Genomic DNA, 15,491 nt, shown 5'->3' with positions numbered 1-15,491 from the left:
TTAACTTAATAATACATTTGTGGAAAATTAAAGGCATTCAATTATTAGAGTTCATTCAAAAAAATAAAATAAAAACTAATACTTTTTAAAAAAAAAAATTGCCACTTTTATCGTATCAGGAATAGATTTATTAAAATAAAGTAATAAACATTGGAGAAAAGAAATGTTTTTATCATATCACGCAATCCGAAAATGCATTTTAAAAATAAATTCTAATAAAAAAAACTGCAATGCTCACAGAATGAAAGTAAGAAAAAATTTTGTACATAATTAAGTAATATAAATTCAAATTAAATATTTCAGTTAAAGAAAATTTATAAGTTATAAACAAAAGTCTAAAATAAAAACAAAACAGATAGAGTTCAAAATAAAATGCAATACTTGTTAATGTACTTATTATTTCTTTTTATTGATTATTAGATTTGTTTATGTAGTAAACGTTTTCTTTTTTTTTATTGAAAAAGAGCACTTAAGCAACAAAATATTGAAATCAAGGCCAGTGAGCAGTTTAAAAATTCACGTTTTCTACCGATTTGTGAATTTCTCAGGACTAAGTTTATTCCTAAATACAATTATTCTTTTAGGACTAAGATTATTCCTCAATTTTTCTGAACTAAGCTTAAACTGTCTCATTGAAATTTCTTTAACATGGTCTTAGTTGTAAGTTTGTTTTTCAGACTCTTTAGTTATTAATTTTGTTATATCAGGTGAGAGAAAAGATAATCGATGAGTAACCCACTCTTCTTTAGGGATTTCTTCTCGTTTTGCTTGACACTCAAAAATTACTAAATGGAGACTAATTTCATCTTCTTGAGGATCAAAATTTTGTATGAACTTGTGAATATCCAACATATTCCACTGAGTAGTACCAATATTTCAATTTCAAGGACCACTTGGTTGGGTTTTAATTTCTTTAGTTTAAATTGACGTTCTTGTTTTGATGTTCTTGGCCCTTTTTTTCTCTTGGCAGTTTTTTTTTCTTCTTTCTCTTCTTTTTCTTCCTGTCTTTTTCGTTCTTGGCAGGTTTTTTTTCTTTAAATACTTCTAACATTTCTTTTACCAAATTTTTTCGAGTTTTTAATTAGATTTATCAACTCACACAAAATAACATTGTCAATGACAGTTTCTCCCAACTCCTCACATAATTAATCACACTTTTCTTTGCTGCCACCAATTAAATATAGTTACATTAAAGAAACAGTTCTTTTTTATTTTTTATAAAAACATATTTATTTGACAACCCCATATAAATTAGCAAAATTAAATTAAAATACCTGTAATGGGTTAGTAATAACTTTGCAAAATAAATGGAAAAACCCATAATGGGTTAGTATGAAGATTAAATTCAAAACAGAAACTATTCTCATCAAAAATCAACAACTCTCTGTTGTTCCATAAATTATCTCTTTATTTTGATATTATCTTTATTATATGTTTTTTATTTGTGCTTTTGTTAGCTAGATATTTTTTCCATATTTTTAGACTTAATACAAGAAAAGGGGGGAAATTATGCTATACTATTCCTGTTGGTTTTAATGTAAATAAATTCCTGAATTTGAATATGATCCTGATTTTTAAAATCTCTCTTATGGATGCTGAAAAGTAGAATGTTTTAGAAACAGATCACCGCCTCCACATACACTAACATTTAAAATACAATGATATTCTAAGTATTTAAATTATATAATTATCATTCAGTTCAATTGAGGGAGGAATAATTGAATTTTGCTTACTTTTTTGTTATTCTGAAGTCTGATATTTTCCACAACAAACTTATTTCATTCTGTATGATCTAACCCACAGAATTGCAAAAAGGTTGGTGGCGAATCACTGATCCTCATCAGCTGAAATTAGTTATCAGTGCTCTTCATCATCGTGGCATCAGGGAAAAAATGTTCCAAAAACAGTTACAGAAGCACTTCACATTCGCCTGCACATCCTGTTCTCAAGGACAGAATAAAGGTATATAATTAGTACACCATCTTAGATGTTTTATAAATATTTATTAAAAATTATATCTTGTTCAAATAGAAATAAAATCTGCATGCATATGAGAAAATCTCCAATGGTTGTTTGCCTTCTTGAAGTCAGATTTAGTCTGTAACACCTTTAAGTTTAGTTGTCTTTAGCACAAAATATGTATTTAATTTTGTGCTGTTTAGTCGATTTTGGCGCTGATGTCTTTAAATTCTTTATTCAATATCTCATAAACGGGCAATTCCGCATGTGACTAATGCATGTAAGTAATGTTTAAATTAAAATATGTCACATTTCCATCAATAAAAAAAACTCTGAAAATTAAAATTTTGACAAATAGTAAATTTTATTGATTCTAGAAGTTATTTAACCTTTTAATTCTAGAATTTATTAAAAACTAAACAATGACCGTCTTTTTACAGACACTGAATTGGACATTACTGATCAAGACCAAGAAGTGTCCAAGATGGTGGGTAATGCTCCTGAACTAGAGCCTGCTGATTTCTGGTACCCAGATATTGCTCTTCGTGTTGATATGGGTATTCTCGAGCAAGTTGAAAACCTGGAAGAAAAAGTTGATGGATCTAGTATGCAGATAAAGGTATGAAAGGGATATTTAAATTTGGTTTTGAATTAGATTTAATTCTATCACACATAAATTATATACAAATTCTTTTGTTTTAAAAATCTAAAAGTTTTTCCTTGACCATGAATTATTCTAAATGAATTAACATTGACGTAAAAATCATTCAGATTGCCGTAAATCAATTAATTCACTGATATAGAATTGAAAAAAAAAATTTATTTATTTATTTTAAAGGTTTTGTTTAGTTGCCTAATGTCTCGTCATTGCTTTCTATTTCATGTAATTTGGAGAATTTACTCTCGCATGCATGAAAAAAATAACTTGTGTATGCATTTAACCAATATTTGTTGACTGATTTCACTTTTCGTTTCTTTAAATTGTAGAGATTGGTGAAAATGTATGAGGGAGAACTTTAATAAATGAAAATTAATATATGAGTGATCATTACAAGCAAAACTTCCTTAAATTGAAACAAAAAATAAAAGTTATGAAGAATAGTAAAAAAAGGCACTATATTGATGAAAAGACTTAAATTAATGACATTTAAAATAAAAAGAAATGGTAGTTATTAGACGTATTTAAGTGGGCTAAATCTATAGTTTAGTGATTTTCGTAATTTTTTTGAACAATTAATTCATTGATAACTCTTGATTATGGCCACCGCTTAACACCGGTCACAATGGTCAGCAAGGGGCCATTGTTCAGAGGTCCTACTTTATAGTGATATTTCAACTAACATTGATTTTCCGCATTAAAGTTGGATACTGTTAAATAGATCTCGTTTAGTGCAGTGCATTAAGTTTATGAAGTTAAAAATATCTTTATTCTTGTAGCTTTCTCATAAGTCTCATTTACCTTTTTTTGGATTGTAAATATTTATTCTTATTAACTTTCAGTTCTGGAAACCTCCTCCAAAACTGTCGACAGATCCTCTTACAAAATTCGTCCCAGCCTGTGAACAATGGACGTCACTAACATCTGATGAGATCTACAATGCTATCAAAGAAAGACAGATGCGGAAAGGGTCTAAGAAGAGTTCTTCGCGTAAGAAGAAACCTGTTAAGAAGGAACTTGAGCCTTTGCCCTTAGAAGAAGATCCAGAAAAGAAAACAGAGGATGATGCTGTTGAACCTTCACTAAATGATACTGAGACAAGTGAAATAGTTGAACCCATAGCTGAAGAACCTGAGAAGCCTTTAATTGAAGAAGGCCATAGGACGGAGAGTGAATTTATACCTCTACCATCTGGTAAGCTGAATCCAGTTGACGAAGCTAAGAGGCGTCTCTTGAAAGTAGAAACTGCAATTGAGAGGCGGTACTTAAGGCCTCCTTTGGGCATAAGGTAATTATAATTTCATCAATTCAAAAAATATATTAAAATATATCTATGGTTGTTTGCTGGTAAACTTGGTTTAATTTATTGAAATCTCGTGGCGGATGACAGGTGTTGGGCATAACCTTCTAACTTTTTCTTTTTCCTTTGTAAATATTTGTCAACAATTTTATTTTTTTATGTAACTGTTGTTGAACAGTTGATCCTATATGCCCTTATGGCTACCAATATTTAACTACATAGTCTTTTAATTTTTAACCCAATCCAGAAGACATAAAAACTCCTGAATCTAGTATTGGGAGAAATTAGTTTTTGTAGAGGACTTTTTGATGGAACTAACTCACATTTACATTACATGGAGAGAAAAACCACCAGCATATCTTACAATTGGTCCCATTGCAAGGGCATTCTAACCCATGATTCCGTCTACCACTGTGGATATTTTGCGTTGTCTTTGTTGGTCGGTGCGAGCTGGGTGCGGAATTCGTATCGACCAGCTACCGCTGGCATTCGAACACTGGTCACCTCATTCAGAGGTGATTGCTCTATCCCCAGACCCACCGTGGCTCTTTGCGTCAACAATTGTAGATATTTGGAGCCAAGAAAATGGTTCAACCAACAAGCTCTGCTTGTTTCTTTGTACGGAAAGGAAAATGCATTTCAAAACTGTTATTAGTTTCAATTTGAACAAAATTGTGGCAAATATTAACAGTTTGGCCCCAAGCTCAGTTGGCAATTAACTTTGCACATCACAAATTGAAAAGATAACTAGCTGTTCATGAGGTATGGTGTTTTATGAATTTTAAAATGTTATAAGTAGCAAAAAAAAACTACAATGCCGTATTTCCATATTTTATTGCCATAAATTGGAATTTAAATACTATTTAGAAGTAATTTATAGCAAATGAAACATCTATAATGCTTTATTATTTGTAGTTCAACTTTTTTATAGTTTTTTTGCTAACAAAAAATTTATATACTATAAGTAGAGAATTTTTTTTACCATCTTAAAGGTAAAAAACTTACATAGAGGTTTCTTTCAGTAAATTTGGTTATGTGTTTTAATTTAGGAAAAAGTTCCACTTTAATTGTATATATTCTTTCAGTGTAATTCAAAATAAAATTAGAGATCGTTAGGTAATACATTCATTTAAGAGATTGATGTCACCAATAATCAAATTTTTTTCAAAGTACATGCTTACTTTAAACCTATTTATTTTTTTCATTCCTAAGCCACTTGTTGCATATAATAAGGCTAAAAATGTAAGCAGTTTAAAAATAGGTTTATTTTCTTTTTACTTTCTATCCAATTAATTTGAAATAAAGAGTGTAATAATATAATTAAACCTGTTAAATTGGTCATGTGTCTTAAGTTAATCCTAATGATCAAGTACCATAGTTAGGTTCCCTCTTTATAAATTGACTATTAATTTGCTGTCCAAGAGTTGGTTAACTTATTCAGATATCATTGTTCCAGCTTGGGAAAATATTGCATTTTAGTTCTCTTTGCTCAAACATGAAAAATTGTGTAATATAACCCTAAATATTGCAAAACACAAATGGTGATCAAATGTGTATGATTTTTTGCATACCCAGTAGCAGTATCACAGTAGCTTCATAAATGCAAATTTGTCTGTGACCTCAGGTTATTATTGAACAAAATTCAGCTTAATCTAGCATACATTTAAAAAAATTTGCAAATGTGAGGTCCTCATACATAAAAACTATTTCTTAAATTTAAGTTGAACTTTATTTAATGATGCTAATAAAATGCAATAAATTCCTACACATTTAAAACTTAAAATCATGCAATAGAAAAATATTTATTACTTTTTGTGTTTTGAAATGTTTTTTTGATTCTACTTTTTAATTTTTATTATAAACAAGTTTAGTGGTGTGTTGAAAAAAAAATCTGCAATTTATCGCTCTGTTTTTTTTTAAAAATAAAAATAAACTTAGAAAAATAATACGCAGGTGTTTCAATAATTTGCTGTGCCTGCTACTGTGCTGGAGGTTTACTGCTACTGTGTTTAAATATTAAAATAATTTAAATATAGATTAATGTGATTTTTTTTTCTCTAGTGTAAATGAGTTAAATCGATCAGCTGCCCTTTCTGCAAGTTCTTCTAGTAACAACACCAGTTCAAATGTGGATGGTACAGATGAAGAACTTATTCCTGCTGGATTATTAAAATGGAGAAATGCTGTGGAAATGTGCAAAACTGCTGCTCAGCTCGCTATGTGTGTTAACTATTTAGAAAATTTCACTGCTTGGGATAAATCCATTATGAGAGCTGTAAGTTCTGTTTGTATCCTATGTTTGCCATACTTTCTCTATTATCAAACTTTTAACTTTGTAATTACAGTTATTGCAACCGTTTTCATTCTTTTTTGTAATAGTTGAGCAGTGCATCCTAATTTTATAAAGTAGATGTTTCAAGAACTAGAAGGATGAACTAACTTGTTGCAGCATGCTTCATTCATTACCACTTTTCATTTAACTTAAAGTGTTAAACTAGTGTAGCAACAAAACAGGTGTTAAAAGAACAGTTGTTTTATTGGAAGATATACAGTTTTACTTTATCAGATAACAGTTGAATTCGCAACATGCGCGAACCTCTGAACTGTTTTATGTTTGCCTCATAAGAAAGGGAAGAGGTTTAACCGGTTTTATTACGTAACTAGCTCCGTTTTGTCTATGCTTGAGAAAGGTAAAACCTTTTAGCCGCCTTCCAAACCTATTTTTGTTTATATTTGGAACAAAGATAAGACCTTTATAAGATGAAAATATTTACGTTTTATTTTTAAGCTCAGTTAACTTACATATGTCTAAAAATGAAAATTTTGACTAGTTGCCCATTTTTTCAGAGGTTTCACTTTAAAAACATATCTCTTATTTTATTGTGATCACCTGGGATTATCTGCTAGAATCATATATATTCTTTTTTGTGAAAAACACAAATCTATATCATAGTATAATATGCTAAAAATTTAATTGACTCAAAGTATATTAATTTCTTTGTTAAGTATTTTTTTTATGTTGAAGCACAAAGTTTTTATCTGGTTTTTAAATAGAGTAACTAGCCTGCTAAATAGGAAAACAATGGGCTATTATTCTAAACAAACCAATAGAAAAATTATCAGTTAAAAAGCTAAATTAAAGTATTTTGTTTAGAAGAATTAAAAAGTTTAATTCCTAAATTTTTGTGCGAAGTCATGATTTTATTTATAAATATGAATTTTAGATTGTTCTAGGTATTGTGAACTCAGAAAATTTCTACCCAGAATTGTTCTAGATCGTTTAAAATTTTTCTCCCTAGAACATCTTATTAATGTTATTGTCTCAATGCTATTTAAAAATATTTCATTATTTCATAGACCATCATTTGTTTTAACAACTGTTGCTAGTAAATGTTTTGCATAACATAAAAGTAGTATTCATTTGTTTTATTTTTGAATTTTTATTGCCGCAGTGTTTTTCTTCTCGCTTTTTTTTATATTGATGGTATTATATATTTTTTCAGAGTTGTCAATTTTGTCACAGTGGTGACAATGAGGAAAAACTATTATTATGCGATGGCTGTGATAAAGGTTATCATACTTATTGTTTCAAAGTAAGCATTTTGCCATGTTTTTTTTTTATTCTTTTGCAGTTTTATTCCTCATTTTTGGCACTATTTTACATCAATCTCATTTATTAAGTAAAATATTATTATAATTATGCGAAAGTTAAATTAATAACAATATGATAAAGGATCTTTAAGTTTCACAAACATTTTAAACAAGAAGATAAAAATACATACATAAATAAGTTATAATGATTAAGTTTCGAAAAGGAATGTGTCACTGTAACACTGATGTAGGCTGATTCATCGTTCAATATCTAATTTTGTTATTCCATTTAATATCTAAACTATAATTTTTTTTATTTAAAGCTAAAACTGTTTTAAGTATGCACTAGTAAATGATTTGCATCACATAATGTAGTATAATGAAATTTTGCTGTTATTTATAAAATAATTTGTGTAAAGACTGTTTTAAATAATCATTACTATTTCTGAAAAGAGAATACTGTTTGTCTTTAATCTCATCATCTTTTACAGTTAGCTTTACATACAGAATTAGTGATACAAAAAGAAAAAAAACACTTACTTATATGCCCTCATATATTTTCTGTGGTTAATTTTGAAATAACAATAAAAGTGCATTTATATTAAAAAATTGAATCTAAACTAATAAAAAGTTCTAAAAAAGTTTTTTTTAAAAAAAAAAAACAGGGTGTGGTTTTTCAAATAATGTTTCATTCACTAAAGACACATCTTGTTTTAATAATTTTGCACCAGACTTGTTTAATGAAATCAAATGTTAATTTTTATCACGTTCTTTGAATAAACTTAGAGACTGTAATTAATTTGTGTTGTGTTTTTTTAGCCTGCAATGGAGACTATACCAGAAGGAGATTGGTATTGTTTCGAATGTCTGAATAAGGTTTGTATATTTCCTAGTAAAATATCATAATTTTTTTTCTTCATTTTGTCACAGAGTGTATTTCTTAGATTTTGTTAAATTAATAATGTAAGTCATCTATAAAAAGCAGGCATATGCATTTTTAAAAATATTTCACTGTTATGTGGGATCTCTTTTGGGATAGAATATTGTTCTTAAATTTATATTACAAGCTTTTATTTTCATAATTTATTTTATATATATATGGAGAAAAAAACATTAAGTGGGTGTTCAAATATTTTCAAAATTCTATATTTTTTAAATTATTGAATTTATTGTGTAAATTTTAATAATTTAAAATTTTGCAGGCTACTGGAGATAATGTCTGTGTGATTTGTGGAACTAAGGGTAAACTAATAAAATGTGAAACATGTCCGAAGACCTTTCATCTTAATTGTTTGGAGCCACCTCTTGCAAAGTAAGACATGACACATCCTACGTATCCTGTAAATTTTGTATGTGCATGCATGGTTCATAAGCTTAAAATTTTGTAGTATAGTGTTTATACTGTTTTTATATGAAGTATTAATTTTAGAAAGATATTTTTTCTCCTTTTCTTACTTATGATGTAATTATTTTCCTAGAATGCCTAAAGGAAAATGGTACTGTTCTGGTTGCAGCTTAACTAGAGTGAGTATTTCATTATTGTATGCCTTTTCTTAAATAATTTATTTTTAATTCTTACTTTTTTTAAATTTTCTTTTATTTCTGCAGCCAAAAAAATCAAAGAAGAGTAACTCTAATAAAGAAAAGGAAGCACCCAAGGAAACAAAAGAAGCAGAAAAACCGGAGAAACCCGAAAAACCTAAAAAAGCCGAGAAAGATCAAACTCCTAAGTCCAAGAGTTCTGAAAAGAAAAAGAAAGAAAAGGAAAAAGAGAAAGAAAAGGAGAAAACACCACCTCCTGGAAATAAAGACCTAGCACCTTGCGGGTATATTCATCATTAGTAACTATGATTGATATGATAATAGCAGATGTTTATGCAGATTGAATTTCCATCTCAATTTTTGCATTCACTTAAAAATATCTCTCTATATATATCACTTATCTTAAACGAATTATAATATTTGGACATTAGCACTATTCACAATTTCTAATGCCAATGTCTTAAGGTTATAATTTTTTTTCTACTGGTTAAGTAGTTTTTTTTTTATGTAAAAAAAAAAAAACTTTTTAAGAATTTTTAATTTGAGTTCTTATTTTTGAACGAATTGCAAATTCATGAGGTAGTTTGATCTGTTTCAACTCATTTTAATGACTCAGGTAGACATCTAAAAATTATGACATTTTTCTACTTGTTAAGTTGCTTCTTTTTGAAACTTTATAATTTTAGTTCTATTTTTTTTGGATGAATTGAAAATTCTTACAAATGGATGGGTGTTTGATTTGTTTCCTCTCATGTTAATACTAAACTATTTTTAATGTATATAATATTATATTTTTTCTATTTTGTGTGTCTAAATATTATACATTTCATTTTTAAATGTCAAAATATTAAGGTTTTCTTTCATAATTAGTTGTCTTTAAAACATTTCTAAATATTTAAAATTTTAAAGTTCTGTTTTGGATGCGTGATGACATCTAATTTATTTTAACTCCTTATAATGTTTAATAATTTTTATTCTTTTCTAATGTCTAAATATTTTTTCTTTTTAGAATGTCTTAATATTTGTATTTTTCTTTTTTTAGTTATGTAATTAGTTTTCCTTTAAAATGTTTTTAATAATTTTCTTACAGCTCCATCTTAGATGAAATGCAGAAACATGAGGATGCCTGGCCCTTTTTAACTCCTGTTAATACTAAGCAATTTCCTACCTATCGTAAAGTAATTAAAAAGCCCATGGATATTCAAACTATGCGTGGTAGATTGGATTCTGGACAGTAAGTTCTTTATTTTATTTCACTAATATTATTTTTTTACATTTATTTTTTAATAGTGAAAAATTATTTTTTAATATAATATGCTAATATCTTAGCTAATAACTTCCAATAAAAGTATGGGTAGATGATAAAATTATGTATATATTTAAAAAAAAAGACAAAATACAGTTAGATAATGTGTTTTTTATACCACGGGAACTGGTATAAAAAGCACAAATACATGTTTGTAATTTGTCATTCTATCATGATGTAACTTTTCTGTGTCTGAACACAGATAAAAAGCGAGAATAGCAGTCGCCATGCGGTGGCTAATTAAATTTAAAATGGCCACCAAAATAATTACAATCATTAGCCCCCATCTCTTTTTGTCAAATGATACTCCTCCTTAGTTCCTGGAAATGCAGCCGCATAATGTGCATAAAAATGTTTACAATTTTTTTTTTAAAAATTAAATATTTGACAAGTTGCATTGTAATGAATTTCCTATTAGGAATCTTTAAAAAGACTAAATTTAAGGACGATAAAATTCAATCCTAGCTTGTTTTGCAATCTATTTAAATGAAAGGATTTTTTTTTCATTATCGTCTGATATGAAATTCTTTAATGACTTTTCCCCCTTTTTTATCGAAACTCAGAGTATGTTTGTTTCAACGTCTTTTCAGATGTGGTTAACTTTGTTTTTCCTAACAAACCTCTAAAATTAATATTTCCAAATAACATTTTTTTAAACTAATAAAAATAAATATCTTTTTGTAACAATTATAAAGCAAAATCCTTATTGAAGTACATTCAACTCAAAAAGTGGCCACCAATAAATTTACCTCCAGTAGCCAGTGGTTACCAGATAAATTTCTCAGTCATGCCTTTAAGAATAAGATGAAACTACAAACCAGTTACAGCAAAGAAGAAGGGAGTTAACCAAATGGAGAACGAGATTGATCAAACTTAAATTGAAAGATTAGGAAAAAGGATGTAGTGATTTATTTATTGTGAAAAACATAAAGTGTACTTAAAATTATCATAATTTTTTTTCCCTCATTTAATGTAATATTTTCTTTCAACAGATACAAAAATAGGGAAGAGTTTGCCAACGACGCACGCTTAATCTTTGACAATTGTGAAACTTTTAATGAAGATGACTCTCCTGTAGGGCAAGCGGGTCACTCGATGAGGGCATTTTTCGAAACTAAATGGTCTGAACTAAGCAGCACATGATAACCTTGCCTACACTAATATTTCAACTTTATAAAAGAGTGATCAGGTATGCCAGCTAAAAAAAAAAAGGAAGTCGTCTGCCGTGACCATGTCCAAGTGCCTGTAGAGAACTTTGCAGGTGGTTGCACATCTGTAAACTCATTATACTTTCATTTTTTATATCAAGTCGCACAAAAAAGAACGCTGGACTGCATTCGTATTGTTCAACTGTTGATGTCATCAAATCATATAATCATCACTTAATTTATGCTTATTTAAAAATGATCTGTGTCTTTCCTTTCCCCCCACATGATGTGTTATATTGTCTAATTGTTGTGTTTTTTTAGATCAATTGTATCTATTTTTTCACATTTTTTTGTAAAATTGTTATACTTACTTATTTTTTAGTCATAGGAAAAAAAAACGAGAAAAAAAATTATCATTGTTGTAAATATTTCATATAAATGTTGAAGGAATATTTATAATTTCATAACCACATTGCTCAAAAATTATTTTATCGTTTTCCCTCCCCCCTGTGAATCAAAAATAGTTTGCTTTGTCTATCATTCACATTTAGTGTGATTTAATTTTTTCAAACATTATCTTATCTGTCCAATTGTTCTTCATGATGTGATGTTCAGGGATTAAATAGCGTTTTAAAAATCTTTGCATACAATTATGACCTCTCAGAATTTCAGATGGTTTTAAGTCAATGCCTCAAAATATACAAACTACACTCTTCTAATGCAGATGTGTCGATATTCTGCTTTACCAACCTCACAAAAAACTGGTGTAAGGTGATGAGGTGTTATCTCTATTATTTTATGCATGCTTCGGCTATTACTTCTATGTACATTAACACGTGCAATTGCTTAAGACTAAAGCAATTGGAATATATAAATATTATATATATATACATATATATAGAGGGATATTTGTACGATACCCGTGCAGTTCTGTTTTCAAATATAGATAATTGACGAATTATTTTAAAAAATTGTAAAAATGATTCCCCGGTGACTTTAATCAATGATTAAACTTTGTATGATGTTCCAGGCATTTGAAAATATTTTTAATTTGCTTTACAAAATGAAAGTTGTTATAGGTAGTTCTTGCAACTTGCTGTAAAATATAAAATTTGTTCCCTGAAACTGGATTATTTGGTGTTTGAAAATTTATGATTATCATAAAATGAATTACATTTCTAGTTAATAAAACCTAATGAAAATTTTACAATTTGTTTTTTAAAACAAGATTTTTGCGATTCTTGTTAAAAGTACTTAAACATCAATATCATTAACCTTGACTTGTAAGTTTAAAGTTAAAACTTAAGTAGTTCTAACAGAATAAGATAAATTTCAGTTGGACCGGACCTATAAAAAATAATTTGGAAACAACGTTTTTAAACATGACTAAAAAGCGAAATAATCATTGTAATTTGACTTCGGTCAATATTATTTTAATTATTTCCATTCTACAACATTAAAATTTTACTAGTGTAATTTGACTTGTTTCTTCATTCAATGTTTTTCATCTAAAAAGGAAAAATGGAGTATAGATTTCTATTTTAGTATCTTATTTACTATGACTTTAAATTATCATAAAACATTCTAACTTTAAAGACTATTATAAAGTATTTCTTTTATTGCAGAAATACTTCTTTTTAAAAAAAAAAAAATTCAGAATTTTCGTAATTTTTTTTTCAAGGTTGTTAAAAGTCAATAACTCATAACAATAATCTAGTTTCAGAAGCAATTTGTAGTTTGAAAACCTAAGCCATGTTTATAAGTTGTACTGGTCTGGGAAAAATCTGTCATTTCTTTCTTATTAGCTCATATTTCTACAGGGGCTTATCTTGGCTTTATGTTGTGTATATAAATGTTTTTTTGGAAAATGCACGAGTAACTCAGGAAAAAAAAGTTTTAATATCTACCTATTGTTTTAAAGGCACCCTTGCTGTATTAATTGTTATTTGTACTTTAAATTTATGAGGTGCTGCATTTTTTAGTTTTTGTTGTCCCTTTCTATTTTTTAATACTGCCAAAACATTTTCTGCGCTTCTATTTTTGAACTGTGTCTTGAAATATTAGTGTCAGTAAATTAATTTGTTACACACTGTTTAGCAGACCATGAGATTATTTACTTGATTTAAAAATGGTCTTTCATTTTGTATTTTGCAACTATAAAAAATGTATTTTAGTCGCTGCAACTGAAACAGCCACTGTCATGTATTACTATTATTTTCTTTTTACAAATAGTTTATTTGTCAATCATATTTTTCCTGTTTTACTGTTGAGAATTTAATTCACTAATTCAAGAGTCTTTTTCAGGATAATAGATAAACTTAAAGATACTTCTGTGTTTTATGTGACATGCAATAATTGCATTTTTTGTGCACTCACCTAGTGAGTTCAATTCGTTGTGGCTTTCTACGTCTGCCTGTTTAGTATTGTACATGAATGGCTAAAAGCCAGTTAGTTTTTAAAAGTAAGCCGTTTTATATTCTCTAAGTCCATGTATAAAGTACCTCGTGTATTAACTGTTTGTCACCATGAAGAAGAAGAAAAAAAAATCAAACTTGGGTAAGTCTTTACACCTTTAATATAAATAAATTAAAGAGAAATCAGAGACAAATTTCTGCACCAGACAGTGTCTTGACGATGAATTATAACCTCCACTGTACCTCTCAACTAAACCAGGAAATGGCTCTTCTCACTTAATCTGGTTGGTTATCTGTTTTAAGTGATTAGTTATAGGTTGTGACTTGTTAAACTGCCAGGATTTGTCTCAACAGTTATTGTATAATTTGTACAAGATGAATAAAAAACGAAATTTCTTTGGCTCAGTGAGAATTTCTTTTAACCCTTGTACATTACTCTCTTGATTTTTTACATTTAACTCTGGAAAAGTCGAGGGATCCAAAATTAACAATAAAAAGTCTGGGCATTTTATGTCCAATACCTAAAAAAGTAAGGAAATTTGATACACTAATGACCAAAATAGTGACATGCCATTGATATTTTATCTTGGTGTTGTAATTTTTTTGTTAAGGTAATAAATGATTCATTGGTGTTTGTTTTGTGTATGAAAGGTATTGTATTTGTGTTGCAGTCTGTAATGTTGAAATAGTAAAGTGAATTTTACATTTCCATTTAAAAAATATATATATATTTTATAGCTATCAAATTTTTTAAAACTTTAGCTGCATATTTTTTAATGAATGGTAGGTTTTTAAATAAAATAGAAACAGTTATATTAAAACAGTGTTTACTTTTAAAAAAAAATGAAAATAAAGAAAAAAAAATTGCAATAGGAAAGTGTTTTATGCTAATAGTTAGTTAATTATTTAGCTATGAGGAGGAAATGAGTCATTAAAAATTTAAGACTCGAGATTTCATGTTAATCATAGGTAAGAGGGACCTTTTTTTCTGAAATAGCTGTTTTATAATCATTTAATTATTTTGGTGACTAACTTGACTAGATCGTCAACTATTTCATACAACTCATACAGTAATTTAAAAGCACGAGTTATAAGGCGCAAAAACAGAAAGTTCATAATAGGGAAGCACCTTAAGTTTGTATGATTTATCAATTAATGACAATAAAACTTCTTTTGTAAATTATGAGAGATCGTAAATTTAAAAAAAAAGAAATGTTTTTCCAATAAAAAAGACAAGCTGAAAAAAGTTCAACAATTTTTATTATAATTTTTCCTAGGAGGCAGTAAATGTAACTTTTCACAATAAAATAAATAATATATATATAATTTAAAAACTACGCACACATAAACGGGTAATGAAGTATAAACTAACGTGTTCAAGAAGAATACTGTTTTTTTTTTCATTTCTTTTTAGAAACATTTTTAAAAATGTAAAATTTTAAAACATTTCAAGAAATATATACAAGTATACAATGAGTGCTGAATTAAAAATAGTAAAGAAAACAAATATATAAGTAACAGCTATGGAACAGAGAGTTGCATTGAAAGTTATTTATTAATGATGATTATATAA

At 28.0% G+C, this 15,491-nt stretch overlaps 1 protein-coding gene across 33 annotated transcripts in view; it reads left to right on the top strand.

Moving 5' to 3' along the window:
* The window catches only part of LOC107452081 (bromodomain adjacent to zinc finger domain protein 2B), a 124,629-nt gene extending 112,616 nt beyond the window's left edge, over window positions 1-12,013 (top strand). For all 33 annotated transcript variants that reach the window (XM_071179855.1, XM_071179852.1, XM_071179854.1 and 30 more), the window contains 11 exons: window positions 1,804-1,962; window positions 2,400-2,578; window positions 3,460-3,905; window positions 5,979-6,192; window positions 7,421-7,510; window positions 8,328-8,384; window positions 8,711-8,820; window positions 8,987-9,032; window positions 9,117-9,334; window positions 10,141-10,284; window positions 11,349-12,013. In XM_071179855.1, coding sequence (XP_071035956.1) covers window positions 1,804-1,962; window positions 2,400-2,578; window positions 3,460-3,905; window positions 5,979-6,192; window positions 7,421-7,510; window positions 8,328-8,384; window positions 8,711-8,820; window positions 8,987-9,032; window positions 9,117-9,334; window positions 10,141-10,284; window positions 11,349-11,499 — 1,814 coding nt within the window. In that variant the 3' untranslated portion in view covers window positions 11,500-12,013. The remainder of the gene's footprint in view (window positions 1-1,803; window positions 1,963-2,399; window positions 2,579-3,459; window positions 3,906-5,978; window positions 6,193-7,420; window positions 7,511-8,327; window positions 8,385-8,710; window positions 8,821-8,986; window positions 9,033-9,116; window positions 9,335-10,140; window positions 10,285-11,348) is intronic.
* The last annotated feature ends 3,478 nt before the right edge of the window (window positions 12,014-15,491 follow it).

This window comes from Parasteatoda tepidariorum, chromosome 4 (assembly GCF_043381705.1).
Source record: "Parasteatoda tepidariorum isolate YZ-2023 chromosome 4, CAS_Ptep_4.0, whole genome shotgun sequence".
In the NCBI taxonomy this organism is placed as follows: domain Eukaryota; kingdom Metazoa; phylum Arthropoda; class Arachnida; order Araneae; family Theridiidae; genus Parasteatoda; species Parasteatoda tepidariorum.
Note: the sequence above shows the minus strand (reverse complement) of the source record. Positions and strands in the feature narration are given on the sequence as shown.